This window comes from Lolium rigidum, chromosome 2 (assembly GCF_022539505.1).
Source record: "Lolium rigidum isolate FL_2022 chromosome 2, APGP_CSIRO_Lrig_0.1, whole genome shotgun sequence".
Lineage (NCBI taxonomy): Eukaryota > Viridiplantae > Streptophyta > Magnoliopsida > Poales > Poaceae > Lolium > Lolium rigidum.
In genome coordinates this window covers 181,492,780-181,516,179 of record NC_061509.1, presented here as the reverse complement: position 1 = coordinate 181,516,179, position 23,400 = coordinate 181,492,780, and the positions used below count along the sequence as shown (strand labels likewise).

At 48.8% G+C, this 23,400-nt stretch overlaps 1 protein-coding gene across 1 annotated transcript; it reads left to right on the top strand.

Moving 5' to 3' along the window:
• Positions 1-9,364: 9,364 nt before the first annotated feature.
• LOC124687789 (zinc finger protein CONSTANS-LIKE 3-like) lies at positions 9,365-10,458 on the top strand. Its single transcript, XM_047221536.1, has 2 exons — positions 9,365-10,027; positions 10,141-10,458. The coding sequence occupies exons 1-2, from the start codon at positions 9,368-9,370 to the stop codon at positions 10,456-10,458; spliced, it is 978 nt and encodes a 325-aa protein (XP_047077492.1). The 5' UTR covers positions 9,365-9,367.
• The last annotated feature ends 12,942 nt before the right edge of the window (positions 10,459-23,400 follow it).

The following is a 23,400-nucleotide window of genomic DNA, read 5'->3' as shown; positions in this document are numbered from 1 at the left end:
TCGCGTCCACTCCGCCGGAGAATGGTTTCATGCCCAGCTATAATTGTTGGACCAAGCACGGAGAAAGAGGGGTTATATTGGAAGACAACGAAGAAGAAGAGGATAGTGACAACTATCCCGGCTTATTCACCGAAGACGGTGGTAGTAGAATGGGGGAAGACGAAGTCGAAGAAGAGCTCATTTTCGATGAGCCGATTTTTGATGACCCGGATGACGATTTGGGTCGGGCCATTCTTGATGCGAAGATGAACTGCGGAAATGAAAAGGAGAGGTTGAAGTTGGAGAAAATGTTAGAGGATCACAACAAACTCGTTGTACCCAAATTGCGAAAATGGTCGAAAAGCTGGGTACCACGCTGGAATTGTCTGCAATGGAAGGCGAGAGAATGGTACTTCGACAAGGGATTTGAAAAGTTGCTGAAAATAATAAAGAAGATGCTTCCGAGGGAGAACGTGTTGCCCTCTAGCACGTACGAAGCAAAGAAGGTTGTCTCGCCCTCTAGGATTAGAGGTGCGAAGATACATGCATGCATCAATGACCGCATCCTCTACCGCGGGGAGTACGAGAATTTGAATGCATGCCCGTATGTAGTGCATTGAGGTATAAGATCGAGCGAGATGACCCCGGCGATGTTGAGGGTGAGTCCACCCCCAGGAAGAGGGTTCTCGCGAAGGTGATGTGGTATGCTCCTATAATACCACGGTTGAAACGTTTGTTCCGGAACAAAGAGCATGCCAAGTTGTTGCGATGGCACAAAGAGGACCGTAAGAAAGATGTGATGCCGAGACACCCCGCCGACGGGTCGCAAGTGGAGAAAAATCGACAGAGAGTTCAAGTCATTTTCGGATGACGCAAGGAACTTAAGATTTGGTCTAAGTACGGATGGCTTTAATCCTTTCGGGAGCAGAGCTCCAGTCATAGCACCTGGCCGGTGACTCTATGTATCTATAACCTTCCTCCTTGGTTGTGCATGAAGCGGAAGTTCATTATGATGCCGGTGCTCATCCAGGGCCCGAAGCAACCCGGCAACGACATTGATGTGTACCGAGGCCATTGGTTGAAGAACTTTTAGAGTTGTGGCGTGACGAAGGTGTACCTGTGTGGGATGAGCACGAACAAAAGGAATTTAACCTACGAGCGTTGTTATTTGTAACCATCAATGATTGGCCTGCTCTTGGTAACATTTCGGGCGAGTCAAACAAGGGATACAATGCATGCACACACTGTTTAGGTGAGACTGATAGTAATTATTTGGGAAACAAGAATGTGTACCGGGGCATCGTCGATTTCTTCCAAAACAACATCACGTAAGAAAGAGAGGAAAGCATTTCGGAGGTGAGGCAGATAACCGAACGAAGCCTACCCGCCCTAATGGGGAAGTTATATATGATATGGTCAAGGATTTAAAAGTGATCTTTGGAAAGGGTCCCAGCGGACAATCTGTTCCGCATGATGTTGACGGACACGTACCCATGTGGAAGAAGAAGTCGATATTTTGGGAGCTACCCTACTGGAAATTCTTAGAGGTTCACTCTGCAATCGACGTGATGCACGTGACGAAAAATCTTTGCGTGAACCTCGCTAAACTTCTTGGGCGTGTATGGGAAGACAAAAGATACACCGGATGCACGGCGAGGACCAACAAAGTATCCACGAAGGAAACAACCTCGAATTCGAGAGAAGTATCAAGGTCCTGCCGCCTATGCTCTTACCAAAGAGAAGAAGGAGATCTTTTTTGAAGTCCCGAGTAGCATCAAGGTCCCGTCCGGCTTCTCGTCGAATATAAAGGGAATAATAAACATGTCGGAGAAAAAGTTTCAAAACCTAAAGTCTCATGACTGCCACGTGATTATGACACAATTACTTCCGGTTGCATTGAGGGGGCTTCTGCCGGAAAATGTTCGAGTACCCATTGTGAAGCTATGTGCGTTCCTCAATGCAATTTCTCAGAAGGTGATCAATCCACTTAGAGTCCTGAATCGCGCTATGAGGCGAGACTGCGTGGAAAAGGCACGCTAGGAAAGAAATCAGCAACGTGTATGGACGGACATTCTTTCACTCAAGCACACTACACAGTTCTACTTAATTCCATCTTGGTGGCTCCGTACAAAGAGGAACACAAGGAGATCTTACGCTCTAAATACCCGGAGCAACGTGAAGATTGGATTGATGGAGAACACATGAAGACTTTCGGCGGTTGGTTGCAAACACGTCTCATGAATGTCACCGATGACGAGCAGCTGTACTTGTTGGCCAAGCAACCATCTTCTACTATATCGACTTTTCAAGGGTACGAGATTAATGGGAACACATTTTACACTTTCGCCCAAGACAAAAAGAGCACCAACCAAAATAGTGGTGTCCGCTTTGATGCAGAAGATGGCAATGGGAACAAGGTCACATATTATGGGTACATAGAGGAGATATGGGAACTTGACTATGGACCTAATTTCAAGGTCCCTTTGTTCCGGTGTAAATGGTTCAACACTGAAAGACGGGGTACGAGTAGACCCGCAGATACGGAATGACTACAGTGGATTTCAAGAATCTTGGGTACGACACCGAACCATTCGTCCTAGCCAGTGAAGTGGCTCAAGTTTTTTATGTGAAGGATATGTCTAGCAAACCGAAAAAAAGAAAAGAATGGCAAGAGGACACATCATACGATGAGCCAAAGCGGCACATAGTTCTTTCAGGAAAAAGAAACATCGTGGGAGTAGAGGACAAGACGGACATGTCGGAAGATTATAATAAGTTTGACGATATTCCACCCTTCAAGGTAAAAATTGACCCAAGCATCATCTTAAACAATGAAGATTGTCCATGGTTGCGTCGCGATAAGAAGAAAGGGAAACGGGCGAAGAAAACTCGGAAGACTAGCTAGCTACATATAGGGATCATAACTTGTGTATCTCAATATGGAAATCACTTTTGTGTAATGATGTTACTTGTATGTAAGATATTAACAATGGAGATGGTTGGCTTGTTTTACTAGTTAAGTCACGGGCTTGCGGGGAAATTTTCCAGGCGGAACTTCCGAATATGCCATATATAGGGCATGTGCACCAAGGGCATATTCGAGAAGTTCCGCCACGGAGATTTCCCAACCCTTTCCGCAACATTGTTAGAGGAGATGGAGTCTTCCACGGGCTTGCAGGAAAAAAATTCCGAGGCGGAACTTCCGAAGATGCCATATGGCGTGTGCACCAAGGGCATCTTCGACAAGTTCCGCCACGGGAGATTTCCCAACCCTTTCCCCAACATTTGTATGACTGAATGACTCCAACAGTAGAATTTGGCCATGTATCTTTAATTTTCAGTTAAGCTATGTACTTTTAACTCGAGTTCACTCGTAATAAAATTTTATTCCCGCCCTTTCTTTCCCGCCTTTTTTCTCCCACTCGCGTCGTCGTGGCAGGAAAGTTTCCCGCGCGACGTCGTACGTGGCGGGAAACTTCCCGCGCGGACGGCGTCGTGGCGGGAGTAAAGAAAACAAATAGAAAAGAAATATAAAAGAAAAGGAAAGGAAAGAAAAGAAATAGAAAAGAAAAAGAAAAGCAATAGAAAATAATAAAAAGAAAAGAAATAGAAAAGAAAAGAAAAGAAAAGAAAAAGAAACAGAAAAGTAAAAAAGAAACAGAAAAGTAAAAAAGAAATAGAAAAGAAAAGGAAAGAAAAAAATAGAAATAGAAAAGAAATAGAAAAGAAAAGGAAAGAAAAAAGTAGAAAAGAAAAGGAAAGGAAAGAAAAGAAAAAGAAACGAAAAGTAAAAAAGAAATAGAAAAGTAAAAAAGAAATAGAAAAGAAAAGGAAAGAAAAAAATAGAAAAGAAAAGGAAAGAAAAGAAAAGAAAAAGAAACAGAAAAGTAAAAAAGAAACAAGAAAAGTAAAAAAGAAACGAAAAGAAAACAGACAAAAGAAAAGAAAACAGACAAAAGAAAAAGAAAACAAAAAAATACCTTTGGTACCGGTTGGTATCACCAACCGGTACGAAAGGCCTTTCGTACTCGGTTGGTGGTACCAACCGGTACCAAAGGGCTATCCTAGTATAGGACTTAGCGGCGCGGGGCAAAATTTCCCCATTCTTCTTCTTCTTCCGCGCGCCACCTCGCCGTTCGCACGGCCGCAGCCTCGCGCGCGAGCTCGCCGTTCGCAGCCTCGCCGTCGCAGCCGCCATCGCAGCCGCCGCCGCAGCCCGCCGCCGCCGCCGCGGGTAAGTCCTCCGCCCTCCGGCCTTTTTCCTACGCTCCCTCCGCTCGCCGATGCCGCCCTCGCCGACGTGCGCCTCACCGAGGCCGCCTCGCCGACGCCGTTTGCCGACGCCGCCTCGCCGAGCCTCGCCGATGCCGCCTCGCCGCAGACGCGACGCCCAGCTAGACGCCCAGACGACCAGACGCGACGCCGCCTCGCCGTTGCCGCCTGCTGAACGCCGACGCCCTTAGGGTGTTCGGTCAAATGTGGACGCCGCTGAAGGGCGCGGCGTGGCCCAGCTCGGTGACCTCGCCTGCTCGCCCTCGCGCTCCTCCTGCTGCTCCTCCGCGGGGCGCGCGCCCTCGCCTCGCGCTGCGCCTCCCGCCTCAGCCGCCCCGCCGCCGCGACGGGCCCCTCCACGACGCCGCCGCCGCCGGCCTCGGCGTCCACCACGGGCGCATGGTACGGGGCCGCGCTCGCTCGCTGCGGCTACGCCCGCTAGTGCAGCTCGCCGCGCTCGCCTACGAGGTCGCATCGACATGGCCCCACGTCACCCCCGACGCGCCGCCGCTGCCCGGCGTGCGTGCGCCGGCCCGGGCCTCCCGCTTGGTTGGTCCGATAGGGTCCGGCGGGGTCGAGCTGGAGTTCAGCGATGACGGCACAGCGGTGTCCACGAGCCGTCGCCGCTCGGCCGCGAATGCCGTGCGGATTGTCCACCGTGATTCTTGTCCCGGCCCGGCGCCGCGCCAATCTGCCCCAGACCGAACCCGCACCGGCCCTTAGCCGCGCCATCATGAAAATCCTCTCCCGGCCGCGTCCTCGCCGCAAAAGCACGAGTCGCCCTCGGCCTTGCTGAAGGAGAGGTGGGTGAGAGGAGATGGCGGAGGAGGGGTAGGTCTAATCCTTTCCCCGGCATCGCCAGAGACCATGGAGCCAGGGTTTCCATATAGTGGACGTCATACATGGCAACTAACCTAGGAGCTAGATTAGGTTTTATACTACTGCCGTTTCCTTTATATTTCTTCCGTATTTATATTGGGAAGTTTAGTGAACCCTTGCACACTCTTCTAATCCGTTATTTATATGATCATGACATGATGAATGAAATACAATTGCTTTCTTAATTTTGCGGTGACATTGAGGTATGGAGGACGGCACCTTCGTCCGAGATGAGGAGGGGAAGAAGCGGTGCAGCAATTGATCTATGAGAGTGCCCGTGGTCCGGAACCCGACGATGGAGATGACAACGATTTCCAAGACTTTCCGAATGATTTCGGCGAGGGACTTGAGTCTGAACAAATTAGAAGAGACAACGAAGTGTCCATCACAAACTCCGGCGAGGTGTATATCTATGTATCAATTAGTCTATATGTTCATCCCTAGATGCATTCATTTATTTGTATTGCACTTATTAACGAATAATTTTTTGTTTTAGCCTTCTGGATCATCGAGCAAGACAGTCTTATAACACATAGAAGATCCTCTCTATAACAAGGATACACCGGAGACTTTGCTAAGGTTTTTGAAGCGACAACGTGACAAAAAGCTAATAATTTGGCCTTACAACTTCGAGTGAGTCTTACTGTCTTATAACACATTATATTTTGCTCACCGTATGTCAAAATTTTAACTAATGACTTATATATATGACACTACATATTGAAACGTGCGTAGGTTTCACTTTATTCTTCTCGTCATCAATTTGGAAATTGGAGAAGTTGAAGTCTATGACTCACTAAGCAAAAAATCGGAACTATACTTGTCTTGTTATTTAATGCTCGAAGGTAATTTTAATTCTTATCGGTTTGTTTCGTTAATTTCCTGCTATGAACTAATTGATGACTCTTTTATGCATTTTCTTTTGTCGAGCAGCGTATGGGAAACTTTCATCAAGGAAGATACGTCCCGTGAATGGACACCGAAGCTGCGATGGAAGGCGAAAGTAAGTAGTACTACCTAGGTCCACACACCTTTAATTATCATACTTGACTATTGTTTGATTGAATTATATTCTTGTAAAGAAATGCCCGCAACAACCACAAGGGACCGATCTCTGTGGATTCTTCGTTTGCGAGTACATCCGCAGAATTGTCAGCGAGAAAACGAATAATGAAAGAAATAAAGAGGTACAAAAACAATCTTCACAAATTTGTTTTCTTATCATAAGTTGTGCTGAGTTTCGGTAATAGTTGTTTCATGTATTCATTTGTATCTTATTCTTTTATAGTTGGCAAGAAAGCGGAACAAGCTCTCAATCGATGACCGCTTCATAGCAATAGGCGAGGAATTGGCGGGATTTTTCCTTCGAGACGTCATACCACCATTCGCGAGTACCACTATGAATGAAGATGTACATGTTACATATATAGTTGACTCGAAGAGTACCACTATGCTACATGTAATAGACATATATAGAGTACGCCTCGGAGAGTACCACTATGCATGAAGATCGATCTTCATGCATAGTGCTACTTAATTTGCGATCTTATGCAATTACATGTGTGTTATATTATATGCACCAACTTGCTATGCATCATCTTGATCTTCATTTACTACCTAAACCCAAACGTGTTTCTGGTGCATCGACGCGATATGAAACAAACCGATATCCCTAAACCCCTCCAAAAACCCTAAAAATCCAATTCTCTGCCGCGGCAGAGATTTGGGCAATTTCCCTGCCGCGGGTGGGAACCTTTGGTACCGGTTCGTATTACCAACCGGTACCAAAGCTCCTTGGCCCTGAGCTCTCCTGGTGGCCCACGTGGAGGGACCTTTTATACCGGTTCGTAAGCAACCGGTACGAAAGGGGGGGGGCCTTTAGTGCCGGATAATTTGTACCGGTTGCTCAACCGGTACGAATGCCCCTCTGGAACCGGTACTGATGAGAGATTTTCTACTAGTGAATGGCACACTTGCACGCCATTGCAGCAACCACCCGGCCGATTTCCTCGCCAATCATCCGGTGGAGGTCAAGATTGAAGCTACAAAGTGTCGAAAGGAGGAGGAAGACAAACATGACCAACATGAACCCTAGATCTACTTTATATTGTGGGAATGGAAAACTAGAACAATAATTAATATCTACACTACTCCAGACCTGGCCGCCAAGATGAGGGAGAGGAAGGCCAGAACCTCGAGCGGAGGGGAGGATCAAGGAGAAGGTTCCAGAGGGGCAAGTCCCAAGATACATCAATGTAGGAGTAATGTACTTACGTTATCATTATTAGGGCATTTCCAACGGCGCGACGCATTTTAATGTCCGCGAGCGTCCGTTTGCGTCGCGCTGCGGACGCAAAAATGACCGTTTTTGTTCGCGCGTCCGTTTGCGTCTGGGGTCTGCTCCAGCGGGGCGACGCATTTTTTTTCTTCCTTTTTTCCCTCTTCTCTATTTAAACATAGTTTTAAATATAACATTTTGAAACATGATTTTACACAAACTAACACATAGTTTGGAACATGGTTTACACAAATTAACACATAGTTTGAACCATGGTGGACACAAATATATATTTTTTTAAAAAGAAGCCAGTTGTGTTGATTTCCGTATTTTCGCTGCCGAAAAAGAACATTCGGGGGCACATCCAATCACCCAAAACTGGAAAATCCAGCGGGAAGAGATGGTGCCCTTGTTGGTTCTACCGATGAGGCGAACATCCAGAAACCTCCACTAGCGGCTTCAATTGGCCCGTAGCCAGATTCGCTGCAAAGAAAGAACACTCTAAGTTCTAACTATCGGTGTCCGAGCCGAATTCGTCGGTGTGGTAGTGCCTGCGGCAGGCTGTGTCGTCGAACATCTTGACGATCATCTCGCCGTCCCCCTCGTAGAGGAAGGTGAGCTGGCAGCCGGGCTCGAGCAGGAGGTCACGGGCGAACTTGTCCCACCCCGTATGCAGGTACATCTTGCCCTGCCCGTCGAAAAGGACCTCCACGGTCCAACGACAGAAGTTGCAGCTGGCCTCCCGTAGCTGCAACTGCGCCGCTCGACGCCGTCGACGAACTCGGCGAACTTGTCTGGTAGCCGCTTGATGGCGAGTGGGTCGTCGTCGATGCGGAGGAGGAACTCGAAGCAGCGCTCCTCCTGCGAGGACGAGGAGGGCGCAGGCGACGGCAAGCGTGGGGCCGTAGCTGCTCCACCACCGCGGCCCCCTGCTCTAGCCACGGGGGCGCCCAGGGCCGCGGCCTCGACCGCCTCGTCAGCCACCAGGACCGGCCATGGACTTCCTCGCGGGCTTGGCTCCGTCGCAGGAACACCTAGGCGGCGCTACGGTCGAGCTTTGTGGCGGCTAGGGTTTCTTTGGAGTAGTGGATGTGGAAGAAGAACGCGCGCCCCCTTTATATAGGCCGGCGGCATGCGGTGGCCGCGGGACGCGTGGCGTCGCCATTAACGTGGTTGGCTGAGGTGGGCGGCCGCTCGGCTGCCGAGGCATCGTCGCCATTAACGTGGCGCAGAGTGCCGAAGCGACGCAGCTTTGCGGTCGCTGGCGCGTTTGAGAAGACGCATCTACGCAGGGTCGCTGCCAGGCGGGCCCGCCGAAACACCCGCCAGACGCGAGCGGACGTTTCCGGACGTCCGCAGAGACGCATCCGAGGCGCATATTTAGACCAGGTTTGCGTCTCCACAGACGGCCGGTCACTTTGCGTCGTCCCGCTGGAACAGACCCAGACGCATTTCCGGTCACGGCGGACGAAAACGGTTTCGCTCAGCCACCCGTGAGCCCAAAAAGGTTTCGGGCCGCCGGCCTGAATGAAACATGGGTGGCGCTCACACCCGTCGCGATCGGACACAGCGGGTATTTATTGTATCGTAGAAATTTCAACATATGCTTGCGACTGAGGAATGCGGACGATGCAATGCAAAGCGGCCGATAGCGATCGCAAAATTGCAACAAATTCGCGAACACCGGCTCAGCCGAGGTGAGGTCGCGAGCTGGTTTTTAACACGACCCCGTCCCGCTTTGGCAAACAAACAAACGGCGTGGCCCTCGGCCCTCCGCGAGAGCGACCGGCCGCCCGAAATGTCCACTGCCCGCCACGGCCCCCCTCCCATGTGCCGCCGACCCCTCAAAACCCACCACCCGCGCCAATGCCAGCAGAAAAGACGCACCAAAACCACCACCCGTGACACACAGTGGCGACCAAGCTCCCCTCGTGCCCAGCGCCAGAAAGAGAAAGCGGGATGAAGACGGAGGAGAAGCAGCCGGCGGCGGCGGCGGGGGGAGGAGGCTGGGGGCTGGGCGGCCGTCCCTGCGACACGTGCGCAGTCCACGCCGCGCGGCTCTACTGCCGGCACGACGGCGCGTACCTCTGCGCCGGGTGCGACGCGCGCGCTCACGGCGCCGGCTCCCGCCACGCGCGGGTCTGGCTCTGCGAGGTCTGCGACCACGCGCCCGCCGCGGTCACCTGCCGCGCCGACGCCGCCGCGCTCTGCGCCGCCTGCGACGCCGACATCCACTCCGCCAACCCGCTCGCCGGCAGGCACGAGCGCATCCCCGTCGCGCCCTTCTTCGGCGCGCTCTCAGACACGGCGTCCCCACAGCTCCTCGTCGTCCCCTCCCCAGCCTCGGCCGCCGCCGGGACAAAGCGGGAGGACGACGACGGGAGCGACGAGGCCGAGGCGGCATCGTGGCTTCTCCCCGAGCCCGGCGATAGCACCGAGGACAACAGCGCCGCCGCTGCCGCCTTCTTCGGCGACGCCGACGCCTACCTCGGCCTCGATCTGGACTTCGTCCGCTCCATCGAGGACGGAATCAAGGCCATCGGGGTGCCGGTCGCGCCGTCCGAGAATGACCTCGTCGCCGGCGCCATCTTCTACCCGGAACAATCCATGAACCATAGCGTAAGCCTTTGCTTCCGCAAACCGTAGCTCGTTTCAACGGAAATTACTAGTATTATTATCCTGACATGGACGTACGTGGTGTTTAATAATGCCTAATACTCCCGAATCTGCAGTTGTCTTCGTCGGAGGCAGCAGTAGTGCCGGACGCGCTGTCAGCCGGCGCGGCACCGGCACCGACGGCGCCGGTCGCGAGCAAGGGAAAGGACAGGGAGGCCCGCCTGATGCGGTACCGGGAGAAGCGCAAGAACCGCCGCTTCAGCAAGACCATCCGCTACGCGTCCCGCAAGGCCTACGCCGAGACGCGGCCGCGCATCAAGGGCCGCTTCGCCAAGCGCAACGCCGGCGCCGAGGACGACGACGGGCCCTTCTCGCCCGCCTCGTCGGCGCTCCTGGCGTCAGAAGGAGACTACGGCGTTGTGCCGTCCTTCTGACGACCTACGGTGGCCCACCGAGACCGGCCGGCCGGCCGGCGACGGGGACTCTGCTGCCTGTAATTTTTGGCGCTCTCAACCAACCATGGTCCATGGCGATGGCTGCGACCCGTGCTTCCCTGTAACATCGAATAATCTGTACAGTTTTGTTCCGTGGGATTAGTATCCCTCCTACCTCATCATGTACTCTTTTTTTTCTCCTCCTCTGCCCAATCTAGTCTTTGTACACTGCATTGTGTAGTAGCTAGTGATCTTGCAACTATCAACTTCAGTTAGAGCATCTCCACTCGTCCCCCGAACAGGCCCCCGGCGAGCCTTTTTTACATCCGGATGGCGTAAATCGGCTCAGTTGTGCCCCCGATTCCTCGTTTTCGTCCGGATTTGGCCCTTCATCCATCCGGCGAGCCCACGCCATCCCCGGTCCCCCGGGGCGCGCTCGGGGACTCGGGACGGAAGATTTTGGCGCGAAACGTCGTGTGGACCCACGTAGTCGGCGACTGGAAAACCAAATCCTGTCAATTTTCCCTCCAATTTGCTTGCATATCCTCATTCCCTCCAATTTGCTTGCATATCCCCATTCTCCCCCGCCGAATTTGGCCATTCTCCTCGTCTTCCAGCTCCAGTTCCCGGCGGCGTCTTCTCGTCCACCACCACTCTCCTCCTCGTCTTCTCGTCCACCACAATGCCGCCGAAGGCGCCGGCGAGGAAGATGCGGGCGAAGAAGACGAAGCCGCCGGGCATGTCGAACGCCGAGTGGGCGGCGGACGAGAAACGCGCGAGGTGGAAACAAGCGGCGAGGCGGAGAGGGTGAAAAAAGCCGCCAAGAGGGCGGCGGCGGCGGCCGGGACGAACAATCGAGGATGATCGGCATGGCCATGAGCGGCGGCGGCAGCATGTTCCCCGGCCAATGGCCGACGCAAGGTACAACCAGTTCCCCGTCGTCCTTCTCCCCTTCGCTGTACTCGCCGTCGCCGACTGCCGTGTTCCAAGAGGGCACCTACGTCCAACCGTCTAGGTCCACGCCGTCGCCGCCCGAGCTTGACGTCGCCGGCGGTGGCCAGTTCGAGGGCACCTCGCCGGCCCTGCGACGAGGGCCGCTCCCGTTCGGTGCGACGGCGGCGCCGAACGAAGAAGAGATCCACGAGATGATCACCTCCGGCTCCATGGCCGCCGCTGCGAGCCCGGGGTTCTTCATTGCCGCCGCCGCTGCGTGCCCGGGGTTCTTCACGCAAGAGGAGGCGAGGGCGACGGTAGCTGTGGCGGCGCGCAACGAGCATCGGGAGGATGTTGCCGACGGAAGCCAAGCCGTCGAAGAAGAAGACGAGGAAGAAGAAGAGCCAACACAAGCCGCCGCTAACCTGTCGAAGGGGAAGAAGAAGAGGAAGAAGGACTCGCCGCTCGCCGAACCGCGTATCAAATGGACGCCGAAGGAAGAGGAGTGCCTCGCCGAAGCTTGGATGACCGTGTCCACGAACGGCATAATCGGGGCCAATCAGTCCTTCGACACATACTGGCTTCGAGTGAGGCAGGCGTACGAGGAACGCAAACTCGTTGATCCCTACTTCAACAAGACGAACATGAATCTCGTGTACCGGGGAGACAAGGCAATGGCCACCCATTGGGGGATCATGCAGACGGCGTGCAACAAATGGCACGGCATACAGGAGGAGGTCGACAAACGGCCGATCAGCGGCCAGGACTTGGAGCAAAAGGTATGCTCCGTCGACCCTGCATCACCGAGGTACATCGTCGTTAGCTGACCCGTATCGCCGTGCTCTTTTTTCCCCAGCTGCGCCGAGCTTTGGACATGTACACGGACGACACCGGCCTGCAGTTCAAGTTCCTCAACGTCTACGCCCGCCTCGAGAACTGCGAGAAGTGGAAGGAAACTCGCACGACCCTCTCGAAGAGCAAGACCGAGCAAGTACAACCCCGACGCTCCGGCGGCTTGCGCGGCGGAAGGGCGCCCGAACTCGGCCGGAAGAAGCTCAAAGAGCTCAAACGGACGGACAATCCCGCCGACGAGGTGCGGGCGTCGATCGACAAGTGCTGGGCCGACTTGAGGTCGCACGCCGACGGGAGGAACGACAAGTTCGACGGCAGGTGGCGGGAGATGCTCGCCAACCAAGGCGTCCGGATCGCCTCGCCGAAGACGACGGCGGCGGCGAAGAAGAGGAACACAGACTTGGCGTTCCCGATGGGCGGCGGCGACATGGAATTGATGGACGAGGAGACGAGGAATGGTACCGGGGCCACCGCGGCGACATCCTCCGAGCCACTCCGGCCAGTCCTTCGTCGTCTCCGCCGGCTCCTACCTCGGCTTCCTCACCATCTACCTCGTCGACTGCGGCTGCTTCGACGTCCACTGCCGCTGCTTCCTCGTCGGCCGCCGCTGCCGCTTCGGCCACGGCGTGTGAGGAAACAGGTCCGTCGGACACCGCCGTGCCGGCCGGGACTGCCGACGAGCCTGTCTCCGTGTAATTTCCCTCCGATCGCCGATCTGTGGCCGATCCTTTTGCTACTTTTGCCGATCAACTGGCCGTACTTGTAGCGCGGGACGGCGCTTTGTTTGAATTTAAATTTCGTCCGCCGAACTCCGGGTGGACGACTGGAAATACGGTACTCCCCACGACTTAATTTCGTCCAATCCGGCGGTTGTTTCGTCCGGATTTGGGCGTGAGGAGCGCCAACGAGTGGGGATGCTCTTAGCTGTTCCAGCATCGTCGATTCGTCACTCGTCAGTGCAATACCGTAGCGGTTCGGCTAACAGAAACTCTTGAAAAAAGCTTCCAAGAAACCCATGCACTAAGCATGGGATTACGTATCTTCATCGGACAGATTAACAAAAACGCTCGAATGAACCTCGTGGGAAGGCGGAGACAACGAAATTGGAATCGCCGAACCGTATAAACAAGTAAAGTGATCTTGCAAAGCCGCCGTGGACCGTGTACGTTTTTGGCATAAAAGATCACCCTGCTCAATGAATTGACAGAAAAGATCATCTATAAATATAATTGATAGAAAAGACCACCTCTAGCATGACGACAGCGCTCCCAACCGACACGTGGCACGTGCCACCGTAGAGTGTGGCGGCAGCACTTGCCGTCCGTGAATGTGGCGGCACGTTTGCCTGCGTTGACGTGGAGAGTTGCCTCCACATGCTATGGCGGCAGGTCATCGTGGATGCTTAAATCTTATTTCTTTGGTTCCATCTTTTCAAAATGTTGAGCTTCATCCGTGTAATCATGTCAATGCACTTATGGTCATGCTCTAAGCCAGATTCAGTACCACTTTGTTGTACTCTAATCAAGGGCATTAACTGAGTAAGGGCATCTCCAACGATGCTCGACCGTCTGCGTCCGCACGGTCGTAAAATGTGTCTGGATTCTACTCCAGCGGGACGACGCATAATTACCGGCCGTCTACAACGACGCAAATCTGACCCAAATATGCGCATCAGATGTGTCTGTCGGACGCTATGCGAACGACAAAGTGTCCGCTCGTGTCAGGCGGAAGTTTTGTCGGGCCCGCCTGGCAGTGACCCAGGCCGTATGCATCTTCTCAGGCGCACCAGTACTGGCGCCGAGGCGTCGCTTCGGTAGACTGCGGCCACGTTAATGGCGATGCCTCGCGTGGAGCACGACCATCGCCTACCTCTGCGCAAGAAGTAATGACTGCCGGGGGGAAGACCCCGGGTAGGGCAAAGGATTGAGAACAGTCGGCTCAAGGCCTGTCGGCCCGCGGCAAAGGCCGGCTGAGGAGCAGCCGGCTGGAGCCGTGGCCGGCTGCCTTGGGAGCCGGCTGGTTCAAAGTCCACGCTGGTCTGGCCATAGCCGTCTGCGCTATGGCTGGGCCGGCTTCAACTTGACATATCCGGCTTGGTTTGAATCTCCCTGACATGTTCCGAGTTGGTGAGCCTTGCAGGAGAAGGAAATGGAAAGGTGATCCGGCTCGTAAAGTCCACGATGATCTCACCTTTCGTAAAGTGCAGGGCACTGTAGAGCAACAGTGCCTCCGCCGGACAAGCCATCATGGCTTACGCCGCGCCGTACGGCTACAGGCCATCGATGGCGACAGGGACACCTCCTCTCCATACCGCTGACTTCGGCTATTGACAAGACAAGGATTCCACGTCCAACGGCTCCTGACAGCGGCGCCTCGGGAAGGGGCGGGAAGCCGGAGCCGGCCAGCCGGCCAGTAGGTCATAGGGACTTCTTTGTAAAGTTCCAGCGCCTATATAAGCTGCACTACCCCCTCTCGTGCGGGGGATCAATCAACACTTACTGATTCTAGTCTTAGCGCTGCCCTGTGAGAGAGACCTTCGTCTACCTTAGCCTCCCAGGAGCAGCCATATACAGCTCAAGGAGCACCATCCTTATCTTTCCTAAGAAGTACAATTTCCATCCTTATCTTTCCCAAGAGAATAATAATCATCAACAATGATAGGGTTAGATAAGGTACCATTTAAACCAGAAGAAGAAAGTGCCCCTTCTCATGACATAAGTAGCAAGTGTCCCCTTACTCTTATTTATTGATTTATTTACTTGGGGAACTTTATCTTGGTTCTTCTTGGGAAGTGGCCTATCTTCAAATTGAAGTTGAGCTTGTGATTGGTCTTTACGATGAGGCCGCTTCCCTTGTTGCTTTTTACCCAAGTGTTTTTTCTTCAATGGGCATGATCTAACATGATGACCTTCAACCTTGCACTTGAAGCTAACAATCTTGGCCGGATCCTTGACTTGTTCTTGGCCCTTCTTCTTGTTGCTCTTGCTCTTGGACTTGTTCTTATTATTGGAGTTGAATCCAAATCCACTCTTGTCATTGGGGGATTGTTGCACACTACACATCTTGTCACGTGCGGATTTCCCTTCATGACTCTTTTCCAGGTCTTTCTTCAAACAAAGGACTTGGGCCTCGAGCTCTTTGATTTCCTATACATGGTTAGTAGAAATACAAGGAATAGAGGAAGTAGAAGCTTTATTGTTAGAGCAACAAGTCAAAGCAAGTAATCCAACATAAGGTGTATCAATAGTTTGACTTGATGGATTACTAGGACTAGCACAAGGCAATATAGCATTTTGAGTAGAGGTTGTGTTAATTTCCACATGAGGCTCACAAGATGTTATCTTAGTGATACTAGCCTCATGAGCTAACTTTAGCCCATCATAGGAGATTAGGAGAACATCATGGGAGCCCGAGACCTTTTTATGACTTTCTTCCAACTCCCTATAATTGCTAGTTAGTAAATCAAGTTGAGCTCTTATCTCAACATTTTCCTTTGAGATAGATGCTTCACAAGAAGTAGAGTTAGTAGCACAAGCATCAACAATAGATTTTTCTTTTTCAAGAACATATGATTCCATTTCTTGCTTAAGACCACTAGTTATGCACCTTTCATTTTTCAACTCTTGTCTAAGGAGATTGAATCTCCGTTTCTCATATTTAATATGAGATTCCAACTCCTCAATGGACTCATCCCTTTAATTAAGGGAGTCCATCAAGAAATCGAATTTGACAAGGGCATTGATAACCCACAAGTATAGGGGATCGCAAGAGTCTTCGAGGGAAGTAAAACCCAAATTTATTTATTCGACACAAGGGGAGGTAAATAATACTTATAGGCCTTAACAACTGAGTTGTCAATTCAGCTGCACCTGGAAAAGCACTAGTAACAGGGGTGATGTGAAAGCAGCAGTAATATGAGAGCAATAGTAACTGATAACACAGCGACAGATATTGGTAACACAGAGGCAATGACACTAGAAAATAGTTGATACTACTTCCAATGTCATATAGGAACGAGTATATGATGATGAGAGATGGACCGGGGTTCCCAGCGATCTACATTAGTGGTAACTCTCCAATAACAACTGACAAGTGTTGGGTGAATAAATTACAGTTGGGCAATTGATAGGATTGAAATAGCATTAAGACAGAACATCAAGATTATTAATCATGCAGGCATGTTTTCCATATATAGTCGTACGTGCTCGCAATGAGAAACTTGCATAACATCTTTTGTCCTACCAGCCGGTGGCAGCCGGGCCTCAAGGGAATCTACTGGCAATTAAGGTACTCCTTTTAATAGAGCACCGGAGCAAAGCATTAACACTTGGTGAAAACACCCTCATATCACAGCCTTCCCCTCCGGTTGTCCCAATTTCTGTCACTTTGGGGCATCGGGTTCCGGACAGCAATATGTGCAAACAACTTGTAGATACAATCTAAGCAATAAGTATAGAGCTTAAATCTAAGATCATGCCACTCGTGCACTAGTGACAAGCATTAAACACAACAAGATTGCGAGCAACAATAACTTCACAAACTTTATAGATAGACTAATCATAATGTAACAATCCATCGGATCCCAACAAACACAACACCGATTACATCAGATGAATCTCAATCATGTAAGGCAGCTCATGAGATCATTGTATTGAAATACATGGGATAGAGAGTACCAACTAGCTACTGCTAGAACCCGTAGTCCATGGGGGAACTACTCACGGAGCATGATGGAGGCGGTGGCGTCGATGGAGATGGCTTCCGGGGGCACTTCCCCATCCCGGCAGGGTGCCAGAACAGAGATTATGTCCCCCGAATTGGAGTTTCGCGATGGCGGCGGCGCCCCTGGAGTCTTTCTGGAGTTTCGTTAATCCGTATCGAGGTTTTAGGTCGCGAGGGGTCTTATAGGCGAAGAGGCGGCGCAAGGAGGCGCCTGGGGGGGCCCACCCCATAGGGCGGCGCGCCCCCTTCCAGGCCGCGCCGGCCTATGGTCTGTGGGCCCCAGGTCTCCCCTCCGACTCTCCTTCGGTGTCCTGGTACGTCTCGGTGAATTATGATGTTTGGTCTTCATTTCGCCGAATTCCGAGAATATTGTCCGAACAGCCTTTCTGGAACCAAAAACAGCAGAAAACAGAAACTGTCACTGTGGCATCTTGTTAATAGGTTAGTTCCGGAAAACGCATAAAAACATTATAAAGTGCGAGCAAAACATGTAGGTATTGTCATAAAATAAGCATGGAACATCAGAAATTATAGATACGTTGGAGACGTATCAAGCATCCCCAAGCTTAGTTCCTACTTGCCCTCGAGTAGGTAAACGATAAAAAGAATAATTTCTGTAGTGACATGCTACTTACATAACCTTGATCATACTATTGTAAAGCATATGAGATGAATGCAGTGACTCAAGGCAATGATCTATAGTTGCTAACAAATAGATAACATATAGCAAAACTTTTCATGAATAGTACTTTCAAGACAAGCATCAAAAGTCTTGCATAAGAGTTAACTCATAAAGCAATAAATTCAAAGTAAAGGCATTGAAGCAACACAAAGGAAGATATAAGTTTCAGCAGTTGCTTTCAACTTTCAACATGCATATCTCATGGATAATTGTCAACACAAAGTAGAATAATAAGTGCAATAAGCAAATATGTAAGAATCAATGCATAGTTAACACAAGTGTTTGCTTCTAAGATGGAAGGAAGTAGGTAAACTGACTCAACATAAAGTAAAAGAAAGGAACTTCGCAGAGGGAAGCAGGGATTAAATCATGTGCTAGAGCTTTTTAAGTTTTGAAATCAGATAGAGAGCATAAAAGTAAAGTTTTGAGAGGTGTTTGTTGTTGTCAACGAATGGTAGTGGGCACTCTAACCCCCTTGCCAAACAGACTTCCAAAGAGCGGCTCCCATGAAGGACGTTATCTCTACCAGCAAGGTAGATCATCCCTCTTCTCTTTTGTTTACACATGTACTTTAGTTTATTTAAGGATGACACTCCTCCCAACCTTTGCTTTCTCAAGCCATGGCTAACCGAATCCTCGGGTGCCTTCCAACATTTCACATACCATGGAGGTGTTGGAGATATGCCCAAGAGGCAATAATAAAATGGTTATTATAATATATCTTTGTGTTTATGATAATGTTTACATACCATGCTATAATTGTATTAACCGAAACATTGATACATGTGTGTTATGTGAACAACAAAGAGTCCCTAGTAAGCCTCTTGTATAACTAGCTTGTCGATTAATAGATGATCATGGTTTCGTGATCATGAACATTGGATGTTATTAATAACAAGGTTATGTCATTGTATGAATGATGTAATGGACACACCCAATTAAGCATAGCATAAGATCACGTCATTAAGTTATTTGCTATAAGCTTTCGATACATAGTTACCTAGTCCTTATGACCATGAGATCATGTAAATCACTTATACTGGAAAGGTACTTTGATTACACGCCACTGCGTAAATGGGTGGTTAGAAAGGTGGGATTAAGTATCCGGAAAGTATGAGTTGAGGCATATGGATCAACAGTGGGATTTGTCCATCCCGATGACGGATAGATATACTCTGGGCCCTCTCGGTGGAATGTCGTCTAATGTCTTGCAAGCATATGAATAAGTTCATAAGAGACCACATACCACGGTATGAGTAAAGAGTACTTGTCAAGAGACGAGGTTGAACAAGGTATAGAGTGATACCGATGATCAAACCTCGGACAAGTAAAATATCGCGTGACAAAGGGAATTGGTATCGTATGTGAATGGTTCATTCGATCACTAAAGTCATCGTTGAATATGTGGGAGCCATTATGGATCTCCAGATCCCGCTATTGGTTATTGGTCGGAGAGAAGTCTCAACCATGTCTACATAGTTCGCGAACCGTAGGGTGACACACTTAAGGTTTGACGCCGTTTAAGTAGATATGGAATATGGAATGGAGTTCGAAGTTTTGTTCGGAGTCTCGGATGGGATCCAGGACATCACGAGGAGTTCGGAATGGTCCGGAGAATAAGATTCATATATAGGAAGTCACTTTCCAAGTTTGGAAATGATCCGGTGAATTTATGGAAGGTGGTTTCTAGAATTATCCGGAAATAAATTACTATGGAAGGAGGAGTCCCGGAGGGACTCCACAAACCCTAACCAGCCAACCAAGTGGGAGGGTGGAGTCCATGGTGGACTCCACCTCCTTGGCCGGCCAAAGAAAAAGGGGAAGGGGAGAGTCTCTGTCCCTCTAGGTTTCGTCCATAAGGCAGTTTTTCTGTTGGGGTCTTATTCGAAGACTTTGGGCAAACCCTTGGGGTTCCACCTATATAATGAGGAGGAGAGGGAGGGGGAAGCCCATGGCTTGGCCGCATCACCCCTGCCCCCTTGAGGCCGGCGCCCATAGCACCCCCTCTCCCCAAACCCTAGCACCCCTCTTCCACTACTTCTCCCGCATATGCTTAGCGAAGCTCCGCCGGAGATCTCCATCGACACCGCCACCACGCCGTCGTGCTGCCGGGATTCCGAGGAGGATCTACTACTTCCGCTGCCCGCTGGAACGGGGAGAAGGACGTCGTCATCAACACCGAACGTGTGACCGAGTACGGAGGTGCTGCCCGATCGTGGCACCGTGATCAAGATCTTCTACGCGCTTTGCAAGCGGCAAGTGATCGTCTACCGCAGCAATAAGAGCCTACTCTTATAGGCTTTGGAAATCTTCAAGGGTTAGTCTTGTTCATCCCCTCGTTGCTCCCATCTTCTAGATTGCATCTTGGCTTGGATTGCGTTCTCGCGGTAGGAAAATTTTTGTTTTCTATGCAACGTATCCCAACAGTGGTATCAGAGCCGTGTCTATGCATAGATGGTTGCACGAGTAGAACACAATGGTTTTGTGGGCGTTGATGCTCTTGTTGTCTTTAGTTTGAGTACTTTGGATCTTTGTGGCATAGTGGGATGAAGCGGCTCGGACTAACTTTACATGACCGCGTTCATGAGACTTGTTCCTCGTTTGACATGCAACTTGTATTGCATAAGAGGCTTTGTGGGTGTCTGTCTCTCCTACTATAGTGAAGATTCAATTTACTCTTCTATTGACAACATTAGTATCACCGTTGTGGTTCATGTTCGTAGGTAGATTAGATCTTACTCGAAAACCCTAAACCACGTAAAATATGCAAACCAAATTAGAGACGTCTAACTTGTTTTTGCATGGTTTGGTGATGTGATATGGCCATAATGTGATGATGAATATGTATGATATGATCATTATTGTATTGTGGCAACCGGCAGGAGCCTTATGGTTGTCTTTAAATTTCATGTTGAGTAGTATTTCAAAGTAGTTGTAATAGTTGCTACATGAGGTGAACAACCATGAAGACGGCGCCATGAACTTTGACGCTACGCCGACGATGATGGAGATCATGCCCGTTGATGATGGAGATCATGTCCGTGCTTTGGAGATGAAGATCGAAGGCGCAAAGACAAAAGGGCCATATCATATCACATATGAATTGCATGTGATGTTAATCCTTTATGCATCTTATTTTGCTTAGAACGCGGCGGTAGCATTATAAGATGATCACTCACATTAATATCAAGATAATAAAGTGTTCTCCCCTCGTATGCACCGTTGCATTGTTTGACGTTTTGAAGCATCTCGTGATGATCGGGTGTGATAAACTCAACATACAACGGGTGTAAGCCATGTTGCACACGCGGAATACTTGGGTTTGCTTGACGAGCCTAGCATGTACGGACATGGCCTCGGGACAACGGAAACCGAAAGGTTGAACACGAGTCATATGGATGATATGATCAACATGTTGATGTTCACCATTGAAGCTACATCATCTCACGTGATGATCGGTTTTGGTGTAGTGAATTTGGATCGTGTACCACTTAACAACTATGAGGGATGTTGTATTAAGTGGGAGTTCATTAGTAATTAGATTAAAACATGAACTAATTATCATAAACATAGTCTGAGTAGTATTTTGAATTATTTTTGTAGTATTGGCATCCGTTTTTCTACCAAGCGCTAGTCTTGTTATTGAGATAGAAATACTGTTAAAATCTGACTATAAACTTTACGGACTGGTACCGTATTGTTAAAGAATCAAGAAATGATTAAGTCCTATTACAAACTTTTAGTAAACCTCACATTGTTGATTCAAAGAGCTATGGTTTCAATTAGTACCTAAAGTCATCTTGTCTCCGTGAAACTTGAAGTTCAAATCTGTTTGAAAAGTAAGGAGCTGAAAATTTAGTTTTCGAAATAATCAAGGTATGAGATATATGTGATATCTAAGACCTTATTGCAAGATGATAGAATATAATTTGGTGAGACTACATAAACTCATAAGTTTTATGGGAATGTACGAAGGTTGAAGACGCAAGGCGTCCCAATCCTCCAACTATTGGGGCACTAATAATATTCGCATATCCATGAAGTGATTGTCCTTAGTATGCACCGTTGCTAAGACTCGTCGTTTCGAAGCATCACGTGATGATCGGGTGTTATAGATTCTACGTGTGCTTACAACGGGTGCAAGCCAGATTTGCACATGCGAATACCAAGGTTAAAACTTTATGAGCCTAGCATGTACAGACATGGTCTCAGAAAGTCATCATGATACAATGGATAAAATTATGAGTGAAATTATTCATCATATTACAAGGTTACTAATAGCGAAATCCGGAACACTTGTCATATGATGATCAACTTCAAAGTAAGAACCTCAAGGTTATTGGTATTTGACCAACAAACCAAGAAGTTATTGAAGTTGATGTGTTTTTCTGAATAATGAGGAAAGCTAAAAGAGAAACTACAAAAGATTATTGGCAGAAAGAAAAGAAAGACTAGAATGTCTAGTTCAGGTGTATATAAATGATATACATGTTATGGTTGTATTCCTAGTTAGGTCACACAATGAAATTCTTAGGTATTAGTACTATATTGGTTGGTATGAAGTGTCATACAAAACAACGCAATACAAGAATACAATGGCCTAAGTGACTGAAAAGGAATATGATAGGAATGCACGTCTGGAACAAAAATAAAGTGTTATTATGTTCATCGTTGGCATTCTATCTAGCCCTTAGAATTTATAATAAAGAACTTAATAATTGTTATTTTGCTCTTGTCAAATAAAAACAATGAGTTGTTCAAATTATGACATTACTCCATGTACGATGGATAAGTTATTATAAATTTTAATGGTGAAACACACATACATAACACTGATGCTAAAATACCGTAAGGCACATGATTTGAATTCCACTTATTTGTGGAACCGCCATTTAGGTCATGTTAGAAAGGAACGCATGAAGAAACTCCATGCAAATGGATTTTTGGAGTCATTTGATTTATTGAATCGTTTGGCAGTTGCAAATCTTTTCTAAAGAGAATGATCAAAATACCGTTCATAGGCCAAGAATTGAACGGGCAACTAACTTAGTGGAAAAATACATGATGATGTATGTGGTTCACTAGACATAGTTGTGTGCGGGAGATTCTTCTACTTCATGAAAACTTTCAACAATGAATTGAGTATATATGGATATATTCGATAAGGAAGAAGTTTGAAATTTTTGAATGGATTCAAATAAATTTCAATATGAAGTGGAAATCATCGTAATAGAAAAATCAAATATCTATGATTGGATCATGGTGGAAATATTTGAATTACGAGTTTTAGCAAACATCTAAGAGAGTCATGAAATTGTTCTACAACTCAAATTTCTTGGAGTATCATAATGATGATATAGTATCCGAGAGATGTATCCAAACCTTGTTGGATTAATGATGAGATAAAATATTATGACGCCATTATATTTTTGTGGATTATGCTTTAGTGACTACCGCTTTTACACTAAATAGAGCATCATCATGATCCGTAGAAATGACACCATACGAGTTATGGCATGGGTATAAACCCTAATAGTCCTTTCTTTAAATTTTGGTCTAAAAGTTTACAACCAAAATCGGATGAATGTCTTTGTTGGTTATCCTAGAGATTTAATTAGGAATTTTTCCCACGAGACAAAGACAAAAGTGTTTGTCAATGTTTCTTATTTCCGAGAAATTGTTTCTAGCGAAGTTTTTGAGTGGGAGGACAATAGGTTTTGATAAGGTTTATGAACCTGAGCATAATGATCAGA

Excerpts from the sequence above, each read along its gene's own strand:
- LOC124687789 (XM_047221536.1), top strand. The coding sequence starts at position 9,368 with ATGAAGACGGAGGAGAAGCAGCCGGCGGCGGCGGCGGGGGGAGGAGGC. Across the intron at positions 10,028-10,140 it reads AACAATCCATGAACCATAGC|TTGTCTTCGTCGGAGGCAGC; the intron begins GTAAGCCTTTGC and ends CCGAATCTGCAG.